General features: G+C 40.9%; 2 protein-coding genes across 2 annotated transcripts; one reads left to right on the forward strand and one right to left on the reverse strand.

Annotated features, from left to right (window-relative positions):
• Positions 1-3,901: 3,901 nt before the first annotated feature.
• LOC106567327 (iroquois-class homeodomain protein irx-1-B) lies at positions 3,902-5,398 on the forward strand. The gene is made up of 2 exons (XM_014136462.1): positions 3,902-4,135; positions 4,336-5,398. The coding sequence occupies exons 1-2, from the start codon at positions 3,920-3,922 to the stop codon at positions 5,113-5,115; spliced, it is 996 nt and encodes a 331-aa protein (XP_013991937.1). The 5' UTR covers positions 3,902-3,919; the 3' UTR covers positions 5,116-5,398.
• A 2,966-nt stretch (positions 5,399-8,364) lies between these two features.
• Positions 8,365-21,513, reverse strand: LOC106567123 (tumor necrosis factor receptor superfamily member 5). Its single transcript, XM_014136048.3, has 9 exons — positions 21,267-21,513; positions 11,875-11,953; positions 11,618-11,743; positions 10,744-10,890; positions 10,449-10,542; positions 10,268-10,326; positions 9,230-9,322; positions 9,113-9,144; positions 8,365-9,011 (listed from the first exon to the last, which is right to left on the reverse strand). The coding sequence occupies exons 1-9, from the start codon at positions 21,294-21,296 to the stop codon at positions 8,718-8,720; spliced, it is 954 nt and encodes a 317-aa protein (XP_013991523.1). The 5' UTR covers positions 21,297-21,513; the 3' UTR covers positions 8,365-8,717.
• Between the last annotated feature and the right edge of the window lie 3,211 nt (positions 21,514-24,724).

The raw sequence follows: 24,724 nt of genomic DNA on the forward strand, positions 1-24,724 counted from the left end.
AATAATAATAATTGAAAATCTTGCAGCATGTAGAAAAAAAGTACTCCCATGTTCCGCTGTAGCTACTGTAATATAGTAGTAGATACTATATGTCTGTCTGTGGGAGTTCACTATAACCATTTTTCTATAATATGTCATTCAGTGTCTACAGTGCTATTTCTGACTTCAATTGATGAATTATGTACTCTCCTGGGCAGCAGGGCATGTTGACTTGCATTTGTGTGTTGGGGGCCACCTGGACCAACATACCATGCTGAGTCCCCGTCACTGAGGAGGAGAGGTAGGGTGTTGCCAGTTAACGGCTAACGAGCTGCTCTGGCACAGCAAGCCTGCCGGGGAACTACACTTGCTGGGCAGGCTGGGGGTCCTAGGGGCCCAGTGAGGCCCCACAGGGGTGGTGGTGATGGAGCGGGCCAGTGGCCCCCAACGTTCAACGCAGCAGAGGGCCCAACCAGCACCACCAGCAGTCATTCAGTCCCCCAGCTGTCGGCCTGTCCGTCACAGCCTAAGGAACACGGCCTGTCCCTCACCCAGCAGAGGGCCGTCAATCAGAGCACACCCAGGAGGGAGCAGAGGGGCGGGACACCAGCCCACCGCCGAGACACTAACAAAGACATACTTACATTTGCAAGCGGTTTCAGCGCCACTTCTCTATAAAAAGAATGATAGACTGTAGCTGATAAGAGTAATGACAAAGGACAAAGAGGTAGGAGGGATGAGGGTTTGAAGGGAAGGGAGGGGAGGGGTTGATTAGCTGAGGAGTGGGTGGGAGAGCTTGATAAAATGCACGCTTTGCTTACATTTCTCCATTTGGGGTTGTGTCCCTCTACATCCCATTACCTGGGAAGAATAGGATTTGTTATATGAGGATTTTTCCATGTCATGAGTTGACATTCACTTAATTTCCTGGAAATGAAACGGAATGTTAATGGCATGGGCGGGTTGATACATTGACTTGTTTCATTGAGTCAGATTTAAAGAGGTAGTGTATCTTGCCTCCTATGATTATGTTATATTAGTAGTGATTAGTTCTGTATTTGGGTAAATTATATTAAAATAAGCATTTTAGAAATGTATTCCATTCCCTCTTTATGCCAAATATCTAGATTTACTCTCTGCTTACCACTTTCCCTCTCTGTTAGGAGAAGTACAGGTATCTGGTTGTGGTTTAAAAAAAACTAACAAGTACTAGGTGTTGAATACTCTGTAGATTCCCTTTAAGCTTTTGTTGTGTTGTTCACACCTTCTTGTGAGCTATTCTATTGACATGCTGTACTTAGGCCTTTTGTTGTGTCAGCTCAGCGGCAGGTGATGACCAGTAATTGAAGTCACACCTAAGCCCATTGTTGTTAGTAGCTCATTAGGACTCACGCTGTTGTCATGGCCCTGGATCTTCTCATCAATCAGAGGCCCACTGTTAGACTATAGTGGGGCACAGATATGGAATACAGTATGAGAACGGGAAATTAAAAGCATAATTGAGAATTCCACTAGAGAAAGGGGGCTTGAAATGTTGTCCTGCATAGCTCTTCTCCTGGACTTAATCAGAGGCCCACAGTTAATTGGCACAGTTATATAGGATACTCCATGTATGAGAGTGGGAAATGAAAGGCATCATTGAGGCTTCCAGTTGATCCATCTATGATGGACTAAAGTAGGTCTACTTGTCTTGTCTAAAATGGAGTTTTCCTAGAGGACAGAGGAAACTTTTCCATTCACCTTAAGACCAGCCAAATCGTGCATGTGCTGGCCATATAACACTCACAAAAGACTATCATTCATCTTATCTTGTATTCTGAATCTCATAGGGAACTGAGGACAGTCCTCCTCCATTTGGCCACTCTTCTGGGCAAACGAGGGACATCCTGAGAGCAAACAGTACATATGCAACCTGTCAGAACAAGACCAACACCTGCATTGTAGCCGACATGCGAAAGAGGAAAAGAATTGAAAGGACAGTCTACAAGTCAGACAAAAGCAATTGCCCTGAGCTGTTTGTGTTTTAAGACATACTGATGGCATTAGTTAAGCCTCTGACTCATTGCTCTCCAGTCAACTCATTGTACCAGTTGAACAAATTTGCTCTAGGCCTGAGGGACCTCGCCCAAATACCCCCTCTCCCCTCTATTTCTTCCCATTGTTTATCCCTCTCCATCTACCTAATGCACAACACACACACACATACACACACAGACAGAAACAAACCATCTGTGGAATAGGCCTTTTGAATAGCCTCAATGTTCAGCATGTGAACATTTAAATCAAGATGATGAATTACATGAATTCTGCTAATAACAGATGAAAAGCAGATGCTAGTCTTCTGTTATAAATGTATCTTACTTCAATAACACTATTTTTGTTTTAACAAATAAATAGATAATAAGCTATGCGTTGTTTTATATATATATATATATATATATATATATATATATATATATATAAAACTATTATTTTTACACCTTTATGCAAACATGGCTAAATGTTATTCTCTGACATGTTAATACTTATATTTAACGATTCACCCTTTTAGAAATTAACCAGAAATACCTATAGTGCGTACAAATTCTGTAAAAACTTATCCTTCAACTGATGTCCTTTTGAGAACATGAAAGGGCAGAGTGGAATAAGAACTCTTCTTCTTCTCGTATCTTTAACAATCATTCGACCTTCCCACATCACCATTTGTTATCTCATAATTATCATATACATTAGTCAACACCTGTTTCACTTAACCGCTTTTAATTAGCCCCATTGAAACGACATGCTGAAGCCACAACAAATCTCTCCGACATGTAAAGGGCAGTCTGTTATGGTTCAATCACAATAAATTAACAAAAAAGTTCTGAGGCAGGTAAACCCATTGAACAATTGGCACCCAAAGATTAATCCTACATTTGTTAATTAGGAATAGTAAATAAAGTAAATTGGTATCTAACTAAATATGCTAGATGTTTTCCGATTTGACATTCATTTACTAGTTTAAGATAGACTTGTGGAATATCAGCATGAAGCCTACATTTTTTCGTTTCAGATGTTGAGGGACATTTAGTATAGGCTACAAAAATCAATAGCTTAATTCAAGCTACCAATATTAGATGAAACAGACAAATCGAAATAACTATATATTAAAGACATTACAGTTTCAGTCAATGGTCATGGAAAGAAACCTGGAAATCTGTTAACATCATTAGACTAATTCAGTTGGCTAATTAAATTCACAGCTATATGTTCAGAAGTCAATTTCCAACAGAGGTCTGATCGTCAGACAAGATAGGCTACATTAAGGTCTGCCTGATGTTAATCTTCTTCAAGTCATTTTATTATCAAATTTGATGGGAAACTTGAGTTTGAGTTTAAAAGAGTTTCATTCTTTTTTGGAAAATGTGTTTATTCTTTGCCTGTAAAACACTCAATTTTGTTGGATTTTTTAAATGTTGGGGTAAGTAAAGAGGTGAAACGATTACGATTGGTTGGGCGTTCATAAATGTGTTAAATAAAAGGTGGAATTTTGGCTAATTTCAGGTGACCCATAAATTAATAGTTTGGAATTGTGCCATTAGGTTATCGATCATGTTGTGACAAAAAATAGTAAGTCAATTATTAGAAATAGTTAGCTAGATCTCTATATCCTATGCATCAGAATAAAATTGTGAATTTCAAATGAGGTTTAATTATTCGTCTCTCACCATAGAAATGCTTGGTTCGAGATAAGTATCACGTAGGCTATTTAGCGCCTTTAAGAAACCGTTAAAAGGAACAGCGGAGTTCTCCTTTGATGGGATTTGGTCCGAGTGAAAGCGAGTCTTTTGAACCCGTCAGTCGCCGCGGCTAAGGAACGCCCATGACTGCACAGGGGTATATTAAAAGTTCGCGAGGGTGCACATACTGTCATTCAAAATCTGATAGTCAGGACTTAAGGATGTCTGCGTCACAAATTGGATTTGGCAACTTCTTCTTTGAAAGAAACATCAACATGCTCCCTGGATATCAGATACCGGTTTTGGGATGTCAACCCGGGGTACAACAGCAACAAGCCCCTCATCTTGCTGCGATGGCTGGGGTCCCTTTGGCATATTCAGGACTACAGGGATACAACTTTATCCCCTATCCACACTACAGACACATTGCGCACATGGTAAGTTATTTGAGAATGGCCTATGCTTCTAATGGTTAATTCATTACCTTTTGTAATCTGAATACAACAGATACAACGTATAAATGTGCTTGACGCTTGCCTTTCTCGCCAATAAAATGAAATGCGTAATTACGCACTTGACAAATCAGTGTGGTCGGTTATGCAAAAGTTTAAACGTTGTAACTCTCTCGTGTTTTCAGAACAACTCCTTCGACCTGAAGACTGTCTCTCCGTATTATGAAGCGCTTCTCGGCCGAGGAGGGCCGTTCTACCCGCAATACCGACCAGGCGCAACCGATGACCCAAGCAGAGTCGCCAAGGTGGCTACCCGGGAAAGCACCAGCGCGCTCAAGGCCTGGTTGAACGAGCATCTCAAGAATCCATATCCTACGAAGGGCGAGAAGATCATGCTTGCCATCGTAACCAAGATGAGCCTCACGCAGGTGTCAACTTGGTTTGCCAACGCCAGGCGACGGCTGAAGAAGGAGAATAGGGTGAGCTGGGCGTTCAAGGGGAAATCTGACGAGGAGGAGGGCGAAAGCGACGAGGAGAAGAGTGATGGCTCTCTGCAGACAAGCGCGTTGGTTGATGAAGACGAAATAGATCTTCAAACCGTCGATGACAAGGTGGAGGATATTGGACATAGAGTGGACAACTCAACGCCAGAGTTGGTGGACGCACGCCTGGAGAAACAATCAAGCGATGACCATAGAGACAGCACGCGTGCTCACGGGGAAAATGATGTCGAAAAGAGTGACACCGAACGCACATCATCCCCATCTCGTCTAGGATGTAAGGACAACGTTGAGTGTCAAAAGCCCAAAATATGGTCTTTGGCAGAAACCGCGACCTCGGAAACGGTGAAAAAGCCCCACCAGTCGTGTCATCCCAGGAGCACAGAAATGGGCAAATTCTGGTCAGAATGGGCATCAAGGAATGGACTGTATATTCCCAGATATACTGCTCACGATATTCTTTAACGAAGCATTTACAGTTTTAAATGACCAAAAACACGTTTACATATTTTGCACTTTAAAATGCCAAACTCCAGGGATTGGAACAGGCGTATTTTTTTATGTGGTAGCCTACACGCTTACTATGGAAAATGCTGGGCAGGCCTATATGTTGTTTGGCTTCTTGTAAGACCGAAGACTCTTACAGAGTTATGTTTTGTGTACATAAGTGTAGATGTATTTGCATTAATAATCTGTACATTATAATTTCATTTGTTTTATCATTAACATTTATTTTGGTAAAATAAAATCCCTCAAAATATGAAATGGAATTGTCATGTGTTGACCATTCACCAGTTCTTACTGTTTTTTTGGGCAAGATCTGGCAAGGCCACAATCGGATTTTTAAGGTTTTATATTTAGCTTTCCAAACTTATTCTGGTATTTTATTACGATTTTTATCCAAGAATATTGCTTAATACCTGACTGTAAAGATGTAACAGATCTGCTTGATATGCAAATTAAATATTTGTTATCTAAACCCAAATCCCCCAGTTTATGCAGGATAAATATTGTTGAATAATAACAAGGATGAAATGAATCATGGCCATGGTGACATGTTCACTGACTGAAATCATCCTTTTATCAGTTTAAATTATTTCAATTAATATATAGTAAAGTAATTGTTGGGCCATGCAGGGTGATAGTCACACTAACAGTTCGATGGAACATAGCCCAAACAAAGAAACTGCATGGGGGTCGTTATCCAAATTCAGACAGTAGTTGAATAATACCATTTCGAAATGGAGCACAGTAGAACTGCCGATGAGTATAAACAGATTGATCCTACAATGTAACTTGAAGAGTCCAAAAGGGGGAGCAGGCCTGCTAACCAAAACCAGTTCAGTTTTCTGCATCTCCAAACCTCCACATGGAGAGAGAGAGAGTGTGTGTGTGTGTGTAGGAGAGAAACGGACATAATCAGCCAACAGGAGATCATACCTACAGGATCTGATGGGTGAGATTCAGTTAGGGGGAGATGAGTGGGGGGGGGGGGGGGGGGGGGGGGGTGGTGAAAGACTAGAAAACCTCTCCCTTGTCAATCACCCAGGTTTCCATGTAAAGGGCTGTAACTGCACTTATCCGGGGATAATGAGAAAACACCTAAGAGGAAAGAAGCCTGAAATGCACCGTCTCCCATTCTTCATCCCACCTCGAGACACACACACTCAGTCCATTGCAAACACAGAGGGTAGTTTGATCCCCTGTTTTACAGGTGGCCCAAAGGATCATAATCATAGACCGTATAGGGTGTGATCCCTCAGAACAGGGAGACACAACAAGACCCAATCTGTCACAAACTATATTAAAACAAGTACAGCATTGATTAATCCAAGCGCATACTATACTTTTAAAACAGTCTGGTTAACATTGCTGGTTAACGTTTTAATTGTTAAAATACCCAAGCTACATGGAACATTTGAATTGTGACAGAATTAACTTGTTTACACCATCTAAAAGGTAAAGCTAATACATCTATTTATGAATACCCTTCGGTTCTGGCCTCCCAAGATCATGACATTCTCACAAAAGTATGACAGAGCCACCAGTGGTGTAAAGTACTTTACTATTTATGATTTTACTTCACTACATTCCTAAAGAAAACAATGTACTTTTTACTCCATACATGTTCCCTGACACCCAGATTTCAAACGCTTAGCAGGACAGGAAAATGGTCCAATTCACGCACTTATCAAGAGAACATTCCTGGTCATCCCTACTGCCTCTGATCTGATGGACTCACTAAACACAATTGCTTTGTTTGAAAATGATGTGAGTCCCTGGCTACCCATAAATAAATAAAAAAACAAGAAAATGGTGCCTTCTGGTTTGCTTAATATAAGGAATTATCTATATTTCTGTACTTTTTACCTCGTTTTCGTGATATCCAATTGGTAGTTACAGTCTTGTCCCATCGCTGCAACTCCTGTACAGACTCGGGAAGCGAAGGTTGAGAGCCATGCGTCTTCCGAAACACGACCCTGCCAAGCCGCACTGAGCGCAATGGGCCAATTGTGCCGCCTCATGGGTCACCCGGTCGCGGCCGGCTGCGACACAGCCTGGGATCGAACCCAGGTCTGTAGTGACGCCTCTTGCACTGCCTTAGACTGCTGCACCACTTGGGAGGCTCTACATTTTTACTTTAAGTATATTTTGGCAATTACATTTACTTTTGTTATTTAAGTATATTTAAAACCAAATACTTTTAGACTTTTACTCAAGTAGTATTTTAATTGGTGACCTTCACTTTTACTTGAGTCACATTCTATTACGGTATCTTTACTTTTACTCAAGTATGACAATTGGGTACTTTTTCCCACCACTGAGAGCCACCAGAGGGTGAAGTCCACCCCTTGACTGATGCTGAAATCTCAAGGTTCTAGTGAAGCACTACCCCCCCCTTGTGGAAAGTCTGAGTACCTGCTACTGACCCAAAAATATAAAAGTACTGTAAAATAAAAGGCCAGGTACAGTGCGCTCCAACAATATTATAATCTATACTTTATAAATGTAACTTAAATTGAAAGAGACACAAAAAATAGTCTCTTGATGTTGAATGCTAATTTTGAATAAAAAACAAAAAACAGACATTTCAAATTTAAATTGGCATTGTCTTTATGAACAACTCAGTAGCATTTTGATAGTTTAATGCAAAGGAGAGTAATTAAAACAGAACGACATAATAAAAAAGCCATTCTCTAGTGTGCTTATGAACATCTTCAATAACAGAATACAACAACCAATACTTTTTACAACAGTTTACAACGTTTACAACCATATTAATCATTGTTGCCCATGTGAGGAAGTTAGGATAGCAAGCATTTTAGCTAGGTAGCTTATGAAAATAAAAACTAAAAGCATACTGTATGACAAAGCCATAGACCGTTTTGCCAACATGAAAGAGAGGAGGATGGCATTGGCCTTCAACTAGTCTACAATTAGGGCGAGTGAACTTTTTTTCTCTCACTTGCGCGTGCGTGCGCACACACACGCACACAGCCAGAATTATATTTAGCAACATTGATTGGACTAAAATGTTTTTGGTATTTTTAAGTTTGTTTTCAGTATATTAAACTAAGCATATATAGCCTTGATTGATGATGTTTAAATGTTTAAGTTGAAATGGTGTTGGAATAACGGTGACAGTGTTCCTGTTGTCTTTCTGCTGACTTGAGGTAATTCTATGGTTCTAAATCAGTAGCTGTTTAGTAACTGTTGAAAACATAAAACTTTATTGACCATGCTGTACGTAATACAACTGTTTGTTACATGCAATATGCTTTGCGGACTTCACCGGTCACATGTTGCTGTTCGGTTTTGTGATGAAACAAACTGTTGTCTTTTTGTTGTCACTGTCTTACTGTACATCATGGTGGTGTAATGAATTAATGGGTTATAGAGCAAACAATGCAAATATCACAACATAGGTTGTAATATGACCTTTTTTTACTGGCTTGGCTTGGCTTCCCCAGTGATTATACCCACGCACCGCTACTGTATTAATTAATGCACAACCTGGCTGTTGTTTATCATGTTATGCAATAGGTGAAGCCAGGTGGTCATGTGATCTATAGCCAGTCATAAAATTCCCTTTGTGTATCAGAATCAGAAACATGGTGAGATTTACCCTCCTCCTGCACCACCAAATGTCCATTTTCTGACACGTCTTTAGCTTCAACCTCCTCTGGTATTTGAGGACCTGGTAATGGTGGGTATAGTGTTGATGGTGGCTCTCCTAATTGGATCATTGGTTGAAGTTGTTCCCTCCCCTCTTCAGGTCCTTCTGCGTTTCCCTCTTCTGCTTTTCTGTCTGCCGTAGCCCTCTTAGCTCCCCTCTTAAGATTCAAATCCATACAGGATTCCTACGGTGAATGACACAATGCATCTGTGAATTAGTGTCTAAATATAACAGCATAGCAGTATTACTGTCACGGTTGGTACAAAAGGTATATAGAGAACGTACATTTGCTTTCTTGCAGGCCTCTCCGAGTTTACCTACAACAAAGTAAAAATATGATTACTCAAAGATTCCAACGTAAAGTTAGCACTCAAATAACATAATACAATTAGTGTTAAATACCTCTAAATTTGCACAGGACAATGCCCAAAACCACAGCAGCTAGTAAGGCCATTACAATTGTGATTATTGTTCCATGGGAATTGGGTACTGCCACTGTAAAGTAAATCAAAAGAACATTACAAACAATTCAACCAACTATTGTTAACCAACCATAGCCTATGGCCTGTGTCCCTTAGACTAGTGTTGACAGAGGTACCACACAGGCTACTGTTAGCCTCCCTACTACAGGCTACTGTTAGCCTCCCTACTACAGGCTACTGTTAGCCTCCATACTACAGGCTACTGTTAGCCTCCCTACTACAGGTTACTGTTAGCCTCCCTACTACAGGCTACTGTTAGCCTCCCTACTACAGGTTACTGTTAGCCTCCCTACTACAGGCTACTGTTAGCCTCCCTACTACAGGCTACTGTTAGCCTCCCTACTGCAAGTTACTCTTAGCCTCCCTACTACAGGTTACTGTTAGCCTCCCTACTACAGGCTACTGTTAGCCTCCCTACTACAGGTTACTGTTAGCCTCCCTACTACAGGTTACTGTTAGCCTCCCTACTACAGGTTACTGTTAGCCTCCCTACTACAGGTTACTGTTAGCCTCCCTACTACAGGTTACTGTTAGCCTCCCTACTACAGGTTACTGAAAGCTTCCCTACTACAGGCTACTGAAACCTGCCCTACTTCAGGCTACTGTTACTTGCCCTACTACAGGCTACTGTTGGCCGCCCTACTACAGGATACTGTTGGCCGCCCTACTACAGGATACTGTTGGCCGCCCTACCACAGGCTACTGTAATACTGAGAAAACACTCCCACACAGCCCCACCACAACTTTCGGTTTAAGCTGTCTGATTTTGAAACCAGGATAAACAGGCCCCTCCTACTATGTAGCCGAATTCAAGTGAATGAGTTACTGTGAGGGAGTGATGGTCAACTGACAATAAAGGAATATATTTTATAGTTCCCCAATTCAATATGGTAGAATGGAAACGTTGCGAAAGGTAATTTGTGTGGCATTCAATGTGTGGAGCCTGTGTAGTACTTACCACAGACCGTGTCTGAGGTGGCTGTCCCTTCGGCTTCAGTTTTGAATTCAGACTCACAACTGAAAACATTATTTGGGATCAAACAAACCAACATTATTATGTGTATGATGGCTGCGGTTTCATTTACAGTATAATAACATACACATCACATTTTTTATGGTACAAGGATCAAACTACTCACACTTTCCATAGCTTGCACTTGCTCTCTGTAGAGCTGTCACTGGAGAACATGTTTAAAGGACAGGCCTTACACACTGTGTCATGTATGGGGTTACCTGAGAAAATATACAGTATACGGTTAGAGTGACCACACTCTCATAAATTACACAATTTAGGTAGCCTAACTCTTGCAGCGGAAACAAATTAATAGAATACAACAGAATAGAAACTTAAAAGCCATGTTTGAACATGTAGTAGGCACACTAGCGTAGAACTCAATCATTGCTGATAGCATGATGAAAGTGAGTGTTTTCTACCTTTGGATTTGACCTCTTCTCCAGGTCTGCATTTAGTATGTGAAACACATGTCAGGCACTCTTCACTGGAACAGTGGTATCCAGTCTTACATTTGCATGGGCTGAGGCTTGTCTTGTTCCTATTGGTACTGTGCTCAAAGTTTTTATCTGTGGCAGGAAGGAGATACAAGTGTTGTGTTATTACAAACAGATAAGCCAGATAAACAGTAGGCCCTAGGTGCATCTGAAATGGCATGCTATTCCTTAGTGCACTTCTTTTGACCAGGGCCTGCACTAATGCAATAATAGGGAAAAGGGTATCATTTCGGACAGGGGTGTTATGCACCCCAATAATCTGATGGGGCAGAAAGTATGCGATGATGGCTTGGGGGTGGTCCGGAGGGGGGCATTTTTCAAACACCTGAAACAGCTTTTTCCTGCAACCTAGAACCATAATCATTAATTCTATTTAATAAATAGGTCTCTTTTTCTGCATAATTAAGCAGTCTGTATCTTCCTGACTGGTGGTTCTTTTTTTAAATAAATTAAATATGCTTCTCTGCAGCTTTGGGTAAAATATTAAAAGGAATGCGAGTCTTATTCAGTACATGCTTGGTTTCCTAAAGTCTACCAACCTTGCCAGCAGGCATGCCAGCTAATATAGCTAAGCTATTCTAACTTGAATGATAGTCTGAAATGTCTTCCTGGTAGCTAGTTATGAGTTTGCGGGATTGGGAACCTAAAGGCAACTTCATAAAATTGCTAAGTGGATAGTAGTTACATTTAATTTTTTTTACAGTACAAATCTTGCCCCTGTGCCCCCTATGGGCATGACACATCTGATTTCGGACACATACTATGTTTTCAAATACATAAAGAGCATCAAAAGTCTCACTTGGGTCGCAGTATGGGTGCAGTTTACAGAGGTTCTTGTCTGTGAATGCATGCTGGTATTCACCCTCTTGGCATGGCATACAATGTGGATCAAAACAACCACTATGGCTGGATAACATCTTGGTGCCTGTAAAGATAATATAGTTTTGCGGATTATGAATATTGAGTGTAGATTCTACAAGGGTATATTGACTCAGTTTCACTCAAAGTGCTGATAAGAGTACAGATATGTCAAATAATGAATGTTCTCTTCCTTACCTGGCCCACACATATTGCAACACTCCCCATTCTTCATGTACTGTGTTTCTGGATCACATGAGTAAACCACGGTCAAAACCTGTAAACAGAAGGTAGAAAAAAAAGGGTCCCTACAATGATCTATTCTCTTACCTCAACTTGTCGCAAGATCGACCACTACAATAGGGGCGGAAAGTACCTAAATTCACGCTCTAGTCTAATAGGCTTGTGGCAAGGCAGACACATTTTTTAGATACTCCTACCCGGGGTAGAACAAAACACAATCATATTTTTCACATCTCTAAATGTCTCCCATTTATGAAATGGACTGGTTGTGAAAAAATGTTGTACTGCAAAAGTGTTTAAATTGATAGATAGTGACACACACCCTAAACTCAAAAAGTGCAGAATAATGCCGGGCTGGAGGGGGGTGGGGTAGGTGAGGAAGGGGTTACATGTAACCCAATATTGTAAGCTCTGAAATTGCTAAAATGTGGAATACAAAGAGTCAGTTGTCTGCCACACACACACACACACACACACACACACACACACACACACACACACACACACACACACACACACACACACACACACACACACACACACACACACACAATCAGGATATCTCAATGCATCTTGGAAATATAAACCTGTAAACACAGAGATACAATAGGTGGAAATATCAACTAAAAAGCAGCATTCCCCAAGAGAGAATGGCTTTCACTTCAGCAGTGATAAATTCATGAACTTCTTTGAGGAAAAGATCATGATCATTAGAAAGCAAATTCTTTAAATCTGCGGATTCCTCCAAAGCTCAGTTGTCCTGAGTCTGCACAACTCTGCCAGGACCTAGGATCAAGTGAGACACTCACATTTTGTACTACTATATCTCTTGACACATTGATTAAAATAATCATGGCCTCTAAACCTTCAAGCTGCATACTGGACCCTATTCCAACTAAACTACTGAAAGAGCTGCTTCCTGTGCTTGGCCCTCCTATGTTGAACATAATAAACGTCTCTCTATCCACCGGATGTGTACCAAACTCACTAAAAGTGGCAGTAATAAAGCCTCTCATGGAGAAGCCAAACCTTGACCCAGAATTTTTTTTTTTTAAACTGTCGGCCTATATCAAATCTCCCATTCCTCTCAAACATTTAGAAAAGGCTGTTGGGCAGCAACTCACTGCCTTCCTGAAGACAAACAATGTATACGAAACGCTTCAGTCTGGTTTTAGACCCCATCATAGCACTGAGACTGCACTTGTGAAGGTGGTAAATGACCTTTTAATGGCGTCAGACCGAGGCTCTGCATCTGTCCTCGTGCCCCTAGGCTCTGCATCTGTCCTCGTGCTGCTTTGATACCATCGATCACCACATTCTTTTGGAGAGATTGGAAACCCAAATCGGTCTACACAGACAAGTTCTGGCCTGGTTTAGATCTTATCTGTCGGAAAGATATGTTTGTCTCTGTGGATGGTTTGTCCTCTGACAAATCAACTGTAAATTTCGGTGTTCCTCAAGGCTCCGTTTTAGGACCACTATTGTTTTCACTATATATTTTACCTCTCGGTGATGTCATCGGAAACATAATGTTATAACTTTCACTGCTATGCGGATGACACACAGCTGTACATTTCGATGAAACATGGTGAAGCCCCAAAATTGCCCTCCCTGGAAGCCTATGTTTCAGACATAAGGAAGTGGAATGCGGCAAATGTTCTACTTTTAAACTCGTTGTTCTAGGTCCCAAGAAACAAAAATAGATTTTCTGTTGAATCTGACAATTAATCTTGATGGTTGTACAGTCGTCTCAAATAAAACTGTGAAGGACCTCACCGTTACTCTGGACCCTGATCTCTCTTTTGACAAACATATCAAGACTGTTTCAAGGACAGCTTTTTTCCATCTTCGTAACATTGCAAAAATCAGAAACTTTCTGTCCAAAAATGATGCAGAAAAATTAATCCATGCTTTTGTCACTTCTAGGTTAGACTACTGCAATGCTCTACTTAACGGCTACCTGGATAAAGCACAAAATAAACTTCAGTTAGTGCTAAACACGGCTGCTAGAATCTTGACTAGAACCCACAAATTTGATCATATTACTCCAGTGCTAGCCTATATACACTGGCTGATTTCAACCTTCAAAGTATTACATGGCTTGCTCCTACCTATCTTTCCTGAATTGGTCCTGCCGTACATACCTACACGTACGCTACGGTCACAAGACGCAGGCCTCCTTACTGCCGACGCTGGGCCACAACGCTGGGCCAATTGTGTGTTGCCTCATGGGTCTCCCGGGCCTGGCCGGCACGGGACTCAAACCGGCATCTGTAGCAACGCAGTTTGCACTGCGATGCAGTGTCTAAGACCGCTATGCCACTCGGGAGGCTTCAAAGTTTTTAATGCTTATCAATTGCCTTGCACAAAGTATCAAAATACTACACAGGACTCTTAAAGAATGTATTTTTTGGTCACAGAAACAATGAGAAATTATGGGAAAAATAAATAATGAAATGTTAATTATATAAATCAGCCCATGTAATCATCTGCCAGAGAATAGGCCCAATCGGCCCGAGCTCCAAGTAATACATTTGGGCCAGATAACTATCACCGGAATCGGCCCGAGCCCCAAGTAATACATTTGGGCCAGATAACACACACCGGAATCGGCCGAAGCTCAATCCCCGCATCCTAGCCATAAGTAATACATGACGTCGGCCGAGTCTGACTCTCAGCCAGAATCGGCCCAGATCCACTGTGCCAGCTGGGTTAGACACCATCGCCTGCATATGAATTGCCCTGGTTTATTTTGTATTGTGCTATTATGTCTTTAAAAGGGTTTCACACGGCTTTTGATCAGTGGCGTGTATCCATGGATGCCAAGGGGAGCCAGGCTTCCCCCAAAAATCGACCAAGTAAAAAACATACAAAATAATTTATTTTGTCTCTCTGTTTTTCATAGGCTGAATGTATCTCACCGGAGAAAGCATCCGAGCAAACGAAACAGAACCCCTTGGTTCTCAGTATGTTTGGCCATCTATCTGATGGTGTCTGGTCATAAAGAGTATGACACTGTTGTCAGCGAGCAGCACCTCAGGAGTAAATGTCAGTTGGCCTCCCTTGATATTTAAAAAAGAAAAAACTATAAAATAATAGCCAAACAGCATTGAGCTAAACTGAGTGAGCTCAGCTTTGAATGCGCCTGGCGCACCAACAGAAAGTGTCAATTGTTGCATCTCGTTGTGTTGTTGTCCTCCGGTGGCTAGCTTGCTAGCTAAAATCGTCCCTTTCCTGAATTAGCCATGGATGGAGATTTGGACTTGTGGTTTTACTGGCCAATGATTATAATGGCGATTCTTATCCAACCATAAATTCATACATTGTGCCCCTGGCCTGAGAGGATGGAAGTTCAACATGTAGCTAGATGTAGTAGGATAATGTTAACTAGCTGGCCTGGCGCATAGTTGCCCATGAAAGGAAATTAGGCTAGCGAGCAAGCATTTTAGCCAGGTAGACTAGGACAACAAAAAGTGTGTACTGTATGACAGTCATAGACCGTTTAGGCAACATGAAAGAGGTGGATGGTATTGGCGTTTCTCTACAAGTAGGGTGAGTCAACATGTTTTTTTTCTACTTGCATGCACACACACACACAGAGAAATCAGTAGCATGGACAGCCACATCAAATTTTATTTACGTTGATTGGAGTAAAATGTTTTGGTATCTTTTAGTTAGACTAGGTACAGGTGATTAGATGATGTTGAAATTGTGCTGTAATAGTGGACTCAGTGCCTGTTAACTTTGCGACTTGCGGTAACTCGCCATGATTCTAAATCAATAGTTGTTTAGTAGTCCGAAAATGTTGGAAACATTAACTGTAGGTAAAGTAACTGTTACATGCAATATGTTTCGTGGACTTCAGACAGAAGTCGCTCTCCGGTTTTGTGATGAAACAAAAGGTATGGTTAAATTTATTCTGCCACTGTGTATTCTTTGTCTTGGCCGTAGGCCTATACAGTGCATTCGGAAAGTATTCAGACCCCTTGACTTTTTCCACATTTTGTTACATTACAGTCTTATTCTAAAATGTATTAAATACATTTAAAAAATAATCTCATCAATCTACACACAAATACCCCATAATGACAAAGCGGAAAAACAGGTTTTTAGATTTTTTTTGCAAATGTATAAAAAGAAGGACCTTATTAACATAAGATTCAGACCCTTTTCTTTGAGACTTGAAATTGAGCTAAGGTGGATCCTGTTTCCATTGATCATCCTTGAGATGTTTCTACAACTTGATTGGGGTCCACCCGTGGTAAATTCAATTGAATAGACATGTTTTGGAAAGGTACACACCTGTCTATATATGCATGTTAGAGAAAAAAACAAGCCATGAGGTCAAAGGAATTGTCCGTAGAGCTCCGAGACAGGATTGAGGCGAGGCACAGATCTGGGGAAGGGTACCAAAAAAATGTCTGCAGCATTGAAGGTCCCCAAGAACACAATGGCCTCCATCATTCTTAAATGGAAGAAGTTTGAAACCAACTCTTCCTCGAGCTGGCCGCACTGCCAAACCGAGCAATCAGGGGTGATGGGCCTTGGTCAGGGAGGTGACCAAGAACCCGATGGTCACTCAGACAGAGCTCCGGAGTTCCTCTGTGGAGAAGGACTCCACCAATCAGGGCTTTAAGGTAGTGGCCAGACGGAACCCACTCCTCAGTAAAAAAGGTACACGACAGCCCGCTTGGAGTTTGTCAAAAGGCATCTAAAGGACCCATGAGAAACAAGATTCTCTGCTCTGATGAAACCAAGATTGAACAATTTTTAGCTTGAATGCCAAGCGTCACATATGGAAGAAATCTGGCATCATCCCAACAGTGAAGCATGGTGGTGGCAACAGCATGCTGTGGGGATGTTTTTCAGTGGTAGAGACTGGGAGACTAGTCAGGATTGAGGGAAAGATGAACGGAGCAAAGTACAGAGAGATCCTTGATGACAGCAGTGGATTCCTCCGTGGTGTCCTCCCATGAACACAATTCTTGTTTAGTGTTTTACGTATCGTAGACTCGTCAGAGATGTTAGCATGTTCCAGAGATTACTGTAAGTCTTTAGCTGACACTGTAGGATTCTTCATTACCTCATTGAGCATTCTGCGCTGTGATCTTGCAGTCATCTTTGCAGTACGGCCACTCCTAGGGAGAGTAGCAACAGTGCTGAACTTTCTCCATTTATAGAAAATGTGGTTTACCTTAAGTCTGGTAAACATCATGTCTTTCAGAGATACTTGTGTAACCCTTTCCAGCTTCATGCATGTCAACAATTCGTAATCTTAGGTCTTCTGAGATCTCTTTTTCGAGGTATGGTTCACATCAGGCAATGCTTCTTGAGAAAAGCAAACTCAAATTTTGTGAGTGTTTTTATAGGGCAGTGCAGCTCTAACCAACTCCAATCTAATCTCATTGATTGGACTCCAGGTTAGCTGACTCCTGACTCCAATTAGCTTTTGGAGAAGTCATTAGCCTATTGGTTCACATACTTTTTCCAACCTACACTGTGAATGTTTAAATTATGTATTCAACATAGACAAGAAAAATACAATAATTTGTGTGTAATTAGTTTAAGCACACTGTGTTTGTCTATTGTTGTGACTTAGATGAAGATCAGATCAAATGTTATGACCAATGTAGGCAGAAATTCCAAAGGGTTCACATTTTTCTTGCATAAGGCAACTCCAGGGCAGACAGCCAGGATGGTGGACATGATTTTTTTTTTTAAATAAATGCACCAGCTCAACCCAAACATCATAAGAGTGCACCGGAACATCCGAATGGGCATCACAAATGCAGTTAGCGAGCGGAAGGTCTTTTTGGATTCAGGCAACAGTATTGGACTAGCAATTATTCAAAGCTTACTTCCAAATAATAAGGAGGTGACATAATAGCCCAATCCTGGAGCCACAAGTTATACCACAGTTGCTATACCGCAAGATGTAGAGCTATGGAGAAGATGTCCAGGGTTCTCTTTCCTTTCGTTGGAGCCTCCGAGTTGACTCATTGATCCTCAGAGACGCTTGTGACTTGGAATGTTTGGTGTTGTCATGTCAAGCAGTCTGCTGCCTTCTCTATATTCAATAGACATTAGGCCAGTGGAAATCTGTCTTTTGGCCTGATGAGTCCACATTTGAGATTTTTGGTTCCAACCGCCGTGTCTTTGTGAGACACAAAGCAGGTGAACGGATGATCTCTGCATGTGTGGTTCCCACCGTGAAGCATGGATGAGGAGGTGTGATGGTGGTTTGCTGGTGACACAGTCTCTGATTTATTTAGAATTCAAGACATACTTAAACAGCATGGCTACCACTAGCGGTTCGGGGGGGGGGGGGGGGCAGTGCCCCTGTGACAACTATTTTGGACCCCCTTGTGGCCTCCCTAAATGTGGAGTATGAAATAATTTAACAAATAATAACACATTTTTGCTATTGTTCTTTTTTTACATCCATTATTAGACAGTGGCAATGCGGAACACTAATTTAACCCACACATTTTCTAGAGGGACGGCTTTAGGCGGAACACAACAGTATCGTACCACATGCATCTGCAAGTTTTTTCTATACAGAAGTTGTAAGAAATTCCGCACAAATATTATAGTTCAAGCACAAAGAAGGAAATATAGAGGTGAGTAAAATTGTTAATATGTTGTATTTGTATTAAATGCATTACAGAAGTGTAACGTTAGATCAGCTTATCTTAACCTGGCCGTTTGTACGCAGACAACACCATTCTGTATACTTCTGGCCCTTCTTTGGACACTGTTAACTAACCTCCAGACGAGCCTCAATGCCATACAACTCTCCTTCCGTGGCCTCCAACTGCTCTTAAATGCAAGTAAAACTAAATGCATGCTCTTCAACCAATCGCTGCCCACATCTGCCCGCCCGTCCAGCAGCACTACTCTCGACGGTTCTGACTTAGAATATGTGGACAACTACCTAGGTGTCTGGTTAGACTGTAAACTCTCCTTCCAGACTCATATTAAGCATCTCCAATCCAAAATTAAATCTAGAATCGGCTTCCTATTTCGCAAAACAAAGCATCCTTCACTCATGCTGCCAAACATACCCTCGTAAAACTGACTATCCTACCGATCCTTGACTTCGGCGATGTCATTTACAAAATAACCTCCAACACTCTACTCAGCAAATTGAATGCAGTCTATCACAGTGCCATCCATTTTGTCACCAAAGCCCCATATACTACCCACCACTGCGACCTGTATGCTCTCGTTGGCTGGCCCTCGCTTCATATTCGTCGCCAAACCCACTGGCTCCAGGTCATCTATAAGTCTTTGCTTGGTAAAGCCTGCCTTATCTCAGCTCACTGGTCACTATAACAGCACCCACCCATAGCACGCGCTCCAGCAGGTATATTTCACTGGTCACCCCAAAGCCCATTCCTCCTTTGGCCGCCTTTCCTTCCAGTTCTCTGCTGCCAATGACTGGAACGAACTGCAAAAATCACTGAAGCTGGAGACTCATATCTCCCTCACTAACTTTAAGCACCAGCTGTCTGAGCAGCTCACAGATCACTGCACATAGCCCATCTGTAAATAGCCCATCCAACTACCTCATCCCCATACTGTTATTTATTTTGCTCCTTTGCACCCCAGTATCTCTATATGCACACTCATCTTCTGCACATCTATCACTCCAGTGTTTAATTGCTATATTGTAATTATTTCGCCATTATTGCCTATTTATTGCCTCACCTCCCTTATTCTACCTCATTTGCACACACTGTATATAGACTTTTTCTATTCTATTATTGACTGTTTGTTTATTCCATGTGTAACTCTGTGTTGTTGTTTGTGTCGCACTGCTTTGCTTTATCTTGGCCAGGTTGCAGTTGTAAATGAGAACTTGTTCTCAACTAGCCTTCCTGGTTAAATAAAGGTGAAGAAAAAAAAAATAATTTTTCAACAGGACAATGACCCAACACACCTCCAGGCTGTGTAAGGGCTATTTGACCAAGAAGGAGAGTAATGGAGTGCTGCATCAGATGACCTGGCCTCCACAGTCACCCAACCTCAACCCAATTGAGATGGTTTGGGATGAGTTGGATCAGCATATGTGGGAACTCCTTCAAGACTGTTCGAAAAGCATTCCAGGTGAAGCTGGTTGAGAGAATTCCAAGCGTGCGCAAAGCTGTCATCAAGGCAAAGGGTGGCTACTTTGAAGAATCTCAAAAATAAAAAAATCTATTTTGATTTGTTTTACACTTTTTTGGTTACTACATGATTCCATATGTGTTATTTCATAGTTTTGATGTCTTCACTGTTATTCTACAATGTAGAAAATAGGAAAAATAAAGAAAAACAGTAGGTGTGTCCAAACTTTTGACAGGTACTGTATATACAGGTGATTAAACCACCCTTTAATGATATTGTGGCAGCCATATTGAATTTTGGAGCAGAGAAGGCTGGTGGAAGGAGCTATAGGATGACAGGCTCATTGAAATGGCTGGAATGGAATAAATGGAACGGTTTCTATATGTTTGATACCGTTCCATTTATTCCATTCAAGCCATTACAATGAGCCCGTCCCCCTATAGCTCCTCTGATTTGGGGTCAAATCTAACGTAATTGCAAGAGGCTGAACATTTTAAATCTACAGAGGAACTTTTTACTGAAAAGAAATAACCGTTTTCACTGTCTCTGTCCATATGTTTTCCTTAGAGCCGATTAGATACATGTGTAACATGTATTTTTGTCAGATACCATAAAGTAAAGCTTACTACATTCATCATACATTTTCATAGTTGCTGCAGCTCTCATACTTCGCGCAGCTATGGTTACATTAACCTATGTGGCCCAAACACCTTCAGCCAGGCATTATTCTGCACGTTTTGAGTTTGGGGGTTTGTCATAATATCTATCAATTTAAGCACTTTTGCTGTCAAATTTTTTTCTCACGACCATCCATTTCATAGATGGGAGGCATTAGAGACGTGAAAACCTCGGGTTGTGGTATCTCAAAAACGTAAGCCCTTTTTGAGGATCGGCCACTATTGCCTATAAAACCACATTTCATTAGTCAGTTGCGCAAATGTTTCACATTAGAGCTAGTAAAATAACAAAATATTGCAACATTGTAGCTTTAACTGAAATATAGTTTTTGTAGAGGCAGTTGCTTTAATAGGAAATCGAAAGTGAAAGTGTTGAATGAGCTTTGACGCATTTGGCAATCTTTTAAAAACGCTTCAATTGTAAAATGAAGTCAAAAGAAACCCAACACAAGATCAGTATAGCCAATTTGTAGCATATTATGTGTTGTATATGGTTCCCTGGATGCAAAAGACGTATGCCATTATAGCACACAATAATAAAAAGTAACCTAAGCTACTCACCGACAGAAGACATAAAAGCAGAACGATCATTTCGATCGTTGTCGTATTAAAACAACCAAGTATTTTTGCACACAAAATTATTCCGCTGCTCAGTATTTCGCTACATAAACGTGGGTAAGGCGTAGCGTTCGGTCAGAGCAACGAGTCTGGGTAGTCAAGCAACAGTACTGTAGACCTACAGGCAGTCTCTCGACAACGAGCTGAGCGGTCGGCTGGACTCGGAAATAAATAAGTGACTTGAAACATGGGGGATTCCTTAAAAGACAAACACACATGACCGTTTCCTGTAAAATTCCCGAGGTTTAACGTACTCAAGATGATGTGGAATGCACGAACGAACATTCATGAGTCATGTAGACGTACCAATATTTTTGTGAAAAATGTGATCATTGATTAGGCTATTTGTCATATGTGTACATCAAGTTTAGGTTGAAGAGGGCAGTCTCAATGGAAATAACGTAAGCCTATTTGGGAGTGTGGTTTGTGCTTGCCTTGAGACCAATAGTTTGGAAGTGTCATTCCCCACTTTATTTGCCCCCCACATTTTCTGAGAAAGAATATAGAGAGATCTCTTAATAACTAAATAGATTCATTGATGGTCTCAAAGTCAGCCAAAAGGGCAGATTTAAAAGAGCTAATTAAATGTAACCATACTTTATAAGTCATATATCATCAATGATGCTATTTAGGCCTAAATAGTATCTGTGAAGTCATCAACAGCTGTTGGGTTTCAATTCAACCCACGGTTCAACTAAAAATAGACAATATAGGGTTTCAAGCCTTGGTTGATTTAAAAATGTAATCGTCAAGTTATTAATTCATATGTTTGATTCACGTCTCCATCTCAACCAAAAATTGTTAAAAGAATAGGACTAAATCAAATCAAACTTTATTGAAAGTACATTTAAAGTTTGATTAGATTTAGTCCTATTCTTCAACATTGATTTTTGGTTGTGATGAAGACATGAATCCAACATATCAATTATTAATTTGTAGACAAGCGGGAATTAAAGCCAGAAGTCAGTAGCACAAAATATACATCTCCTTCAAATGTTGATATTTGTTAACGTTGACAACCAAACACAATTCAATATCACTTTTGTAATACAGTAAATAGCCTATTAACTTGTCGATAAAGTAACACATTTTATATTGAATTCACATCTCCAACTAAACCAAACTTAAAGTTAAAGAATAGGATTAAGCCATTGGCTCAGATGAAATTATCCAAGCATTAGATATCCTTTAAATGTTGATATTTGGTTATGTTGTCGACCAAACACAATATTACTTTTGTAATACAGTAAATAGCCTAAAGTTAAGGCTATCTTACAAACTAATATAACAGTATTCATTCAAACTTTTGAGTAAAATATCCAATGTCAAATTTTGAGGTTACTGTAACTATACATTTCTACTTATGCAACCATAGAAAGAGCGCATGTTAAAGTTGGCATGCAAAGGTTGCAGGTCTGTGGTTTTGGAAACTCATATCACAATTCCTATGATCTGCATAGAATCTCAAACATAATTGTTCACTTGCACTATGTGCTTTTAATGTAATCTCGAATGCAATCCACGTCATTTTGTTATGCTAGATAAAGCACAGTGAAAACACATTCAATTGTTATATAAATACAAAATATCTGACATTGTATTCACATTTTAACTTTGTTTTGCTTTTAAGTGGTTGAAAGTGCAGTGATAACATATTTAAATGACAACTAAACCAAACACCTGACATTGTATTTCCATTGGAATTTGGTTGTGCTAGATGGTTGAAAGCATAATGATAACACATTGGGAATTCAACAAACTTTTGTCTGTCTTGTTGAGTGGGTGAATAAAGGATGAAATCTTAGTGATCAACGTCAACCAAATATTACAAAAATGTCCACGTTGAAATGTCGTGGAGTTTTTTTGTCATCGTTTACAGTGTGGAGGCTGTGCTTTGGCAAAGTGGGTGGGGTTATATCCTACCTGTTTGGCCCTATCCGGGGGTTTCATCGGATGGGGCCACAGTGTCTCCTGACCCCTCCTGTCTCAGCCTCCAGTATTTATGCTGCAGTAGTTTATGTGTCGGGGGGCTAGGGTCAGTCTGTCACATCTGGAGTATTTCTCTTGTCTTTTCCGGTGTCCTGTGTGAATTTAAATATGCTCTCTCTAATTCTCTCTTTCTCTTTCTTTCTTTCTCTCTCTCTCTCTCGGTGACCTGAGCCCTAGGACTACCTGGCTTGATGACTCCTTGCTGTCCCCAGTTCACCTGGCTGTGCTGCTGCTCCAGTTCCAACTGTTCTGCCTGCAGCTATGGAACCCTGACCTGTTCACCGGACGTGCTACCTGTCCCAGACCTGTTGTCCCAGACCTGCTGGAACCCTGACCTATTCACCGGACGTGCAACCTGTCCCAGACCTGCTGTTTTCAACTCTATAGAGACAGCAGGAGTGGTAGAGATACTCTCAAAGATCGGCTATGAAAAAGCCAACTGACACTTACTCTTGTGTTACTGACTTGTTGCACCCTCGACAACTACTATGATTATTATTATTTGACAATGCTGGTCATTTATGAACATTTGAACATCTAGGCCATGTGCTGTTATAATCTCCACCCAGCACAGCCAGAAGAGGACTGGCCACCCCTCATAGCCTGGTTCCTCTCTAGGTTTCTTCCTAGGTTTTGGCCTTTCTAGGGAGTTTTTCCTAGCCACCGTGCTTCTACACCTGCATTGCTTGCTGTTTGGGGTTTTAGGCTGGGTTTCTGTACAGCACTTTGAGATATCAGCTGATGTAAGAAGGGCTATATAAATAAATTTGATTTGATTTGATTTGTTTACATTTCAGTCTGATATGAGTTTCCATAACCACACATCACTTGCGCTTATACATTATTTACCCAACATTTTTAACTGACACATTTTTATGACAAAAACAAACAATACTATATTCTGCGCTAGGCAGTAGCAGGCACTGCAAGAAGCCTCTGGCTGCGTTTCAAACAGTTAAAAAAATAGACACACCCTCCACTTACTTTCGCCTAATACTTTGGGGGAATCCCCGCGGCCATTTTTGTCGTCGGTCCAAATGATTAGCCAAGCAAGGGGAGGGAGTAGGCAATGTAAGCCCCTCAGCCCTCGTTTTTGATCAGTTTGCGAGTGTATAATTATGTTCTCTCCGGGCTGAAACGCCCCTTAATTTAATTCGCGATGCTTGTACATCCGCTAAGAAAAGTAATCCAAAACTTAAAACCAACATTAATATGGAGAAGTCAACATACAAGTGTAAGTAAAAACGAATGTAAATAAGTTGGAAATTAAAACCAACATGATGGCTCAAATCAAATCAAATTTTATTGGTCACACACATAAACTCAGCAAAAAAAGAAACGTCCCTTTTTCAGGACCCTGTCTTTCAAAGATAATTCTTCAAAATCAAAACAACTTCACAGATCTTCATTGT

The sequence above is a fragment of the Salmo salar genome, chromosome 13 (assembly GCF_965601325.2).
Source record: "Salmo salar chromosome 13, fSalSal1, whole genome shotgun sequence".
In the NCBI taxonomy this organism is placed as follows: Eukaryota; Metazoa; Chordata; class Actinopteri; order Salmoniformes; family Salmonidae; genus Salmo; species Salmo salar.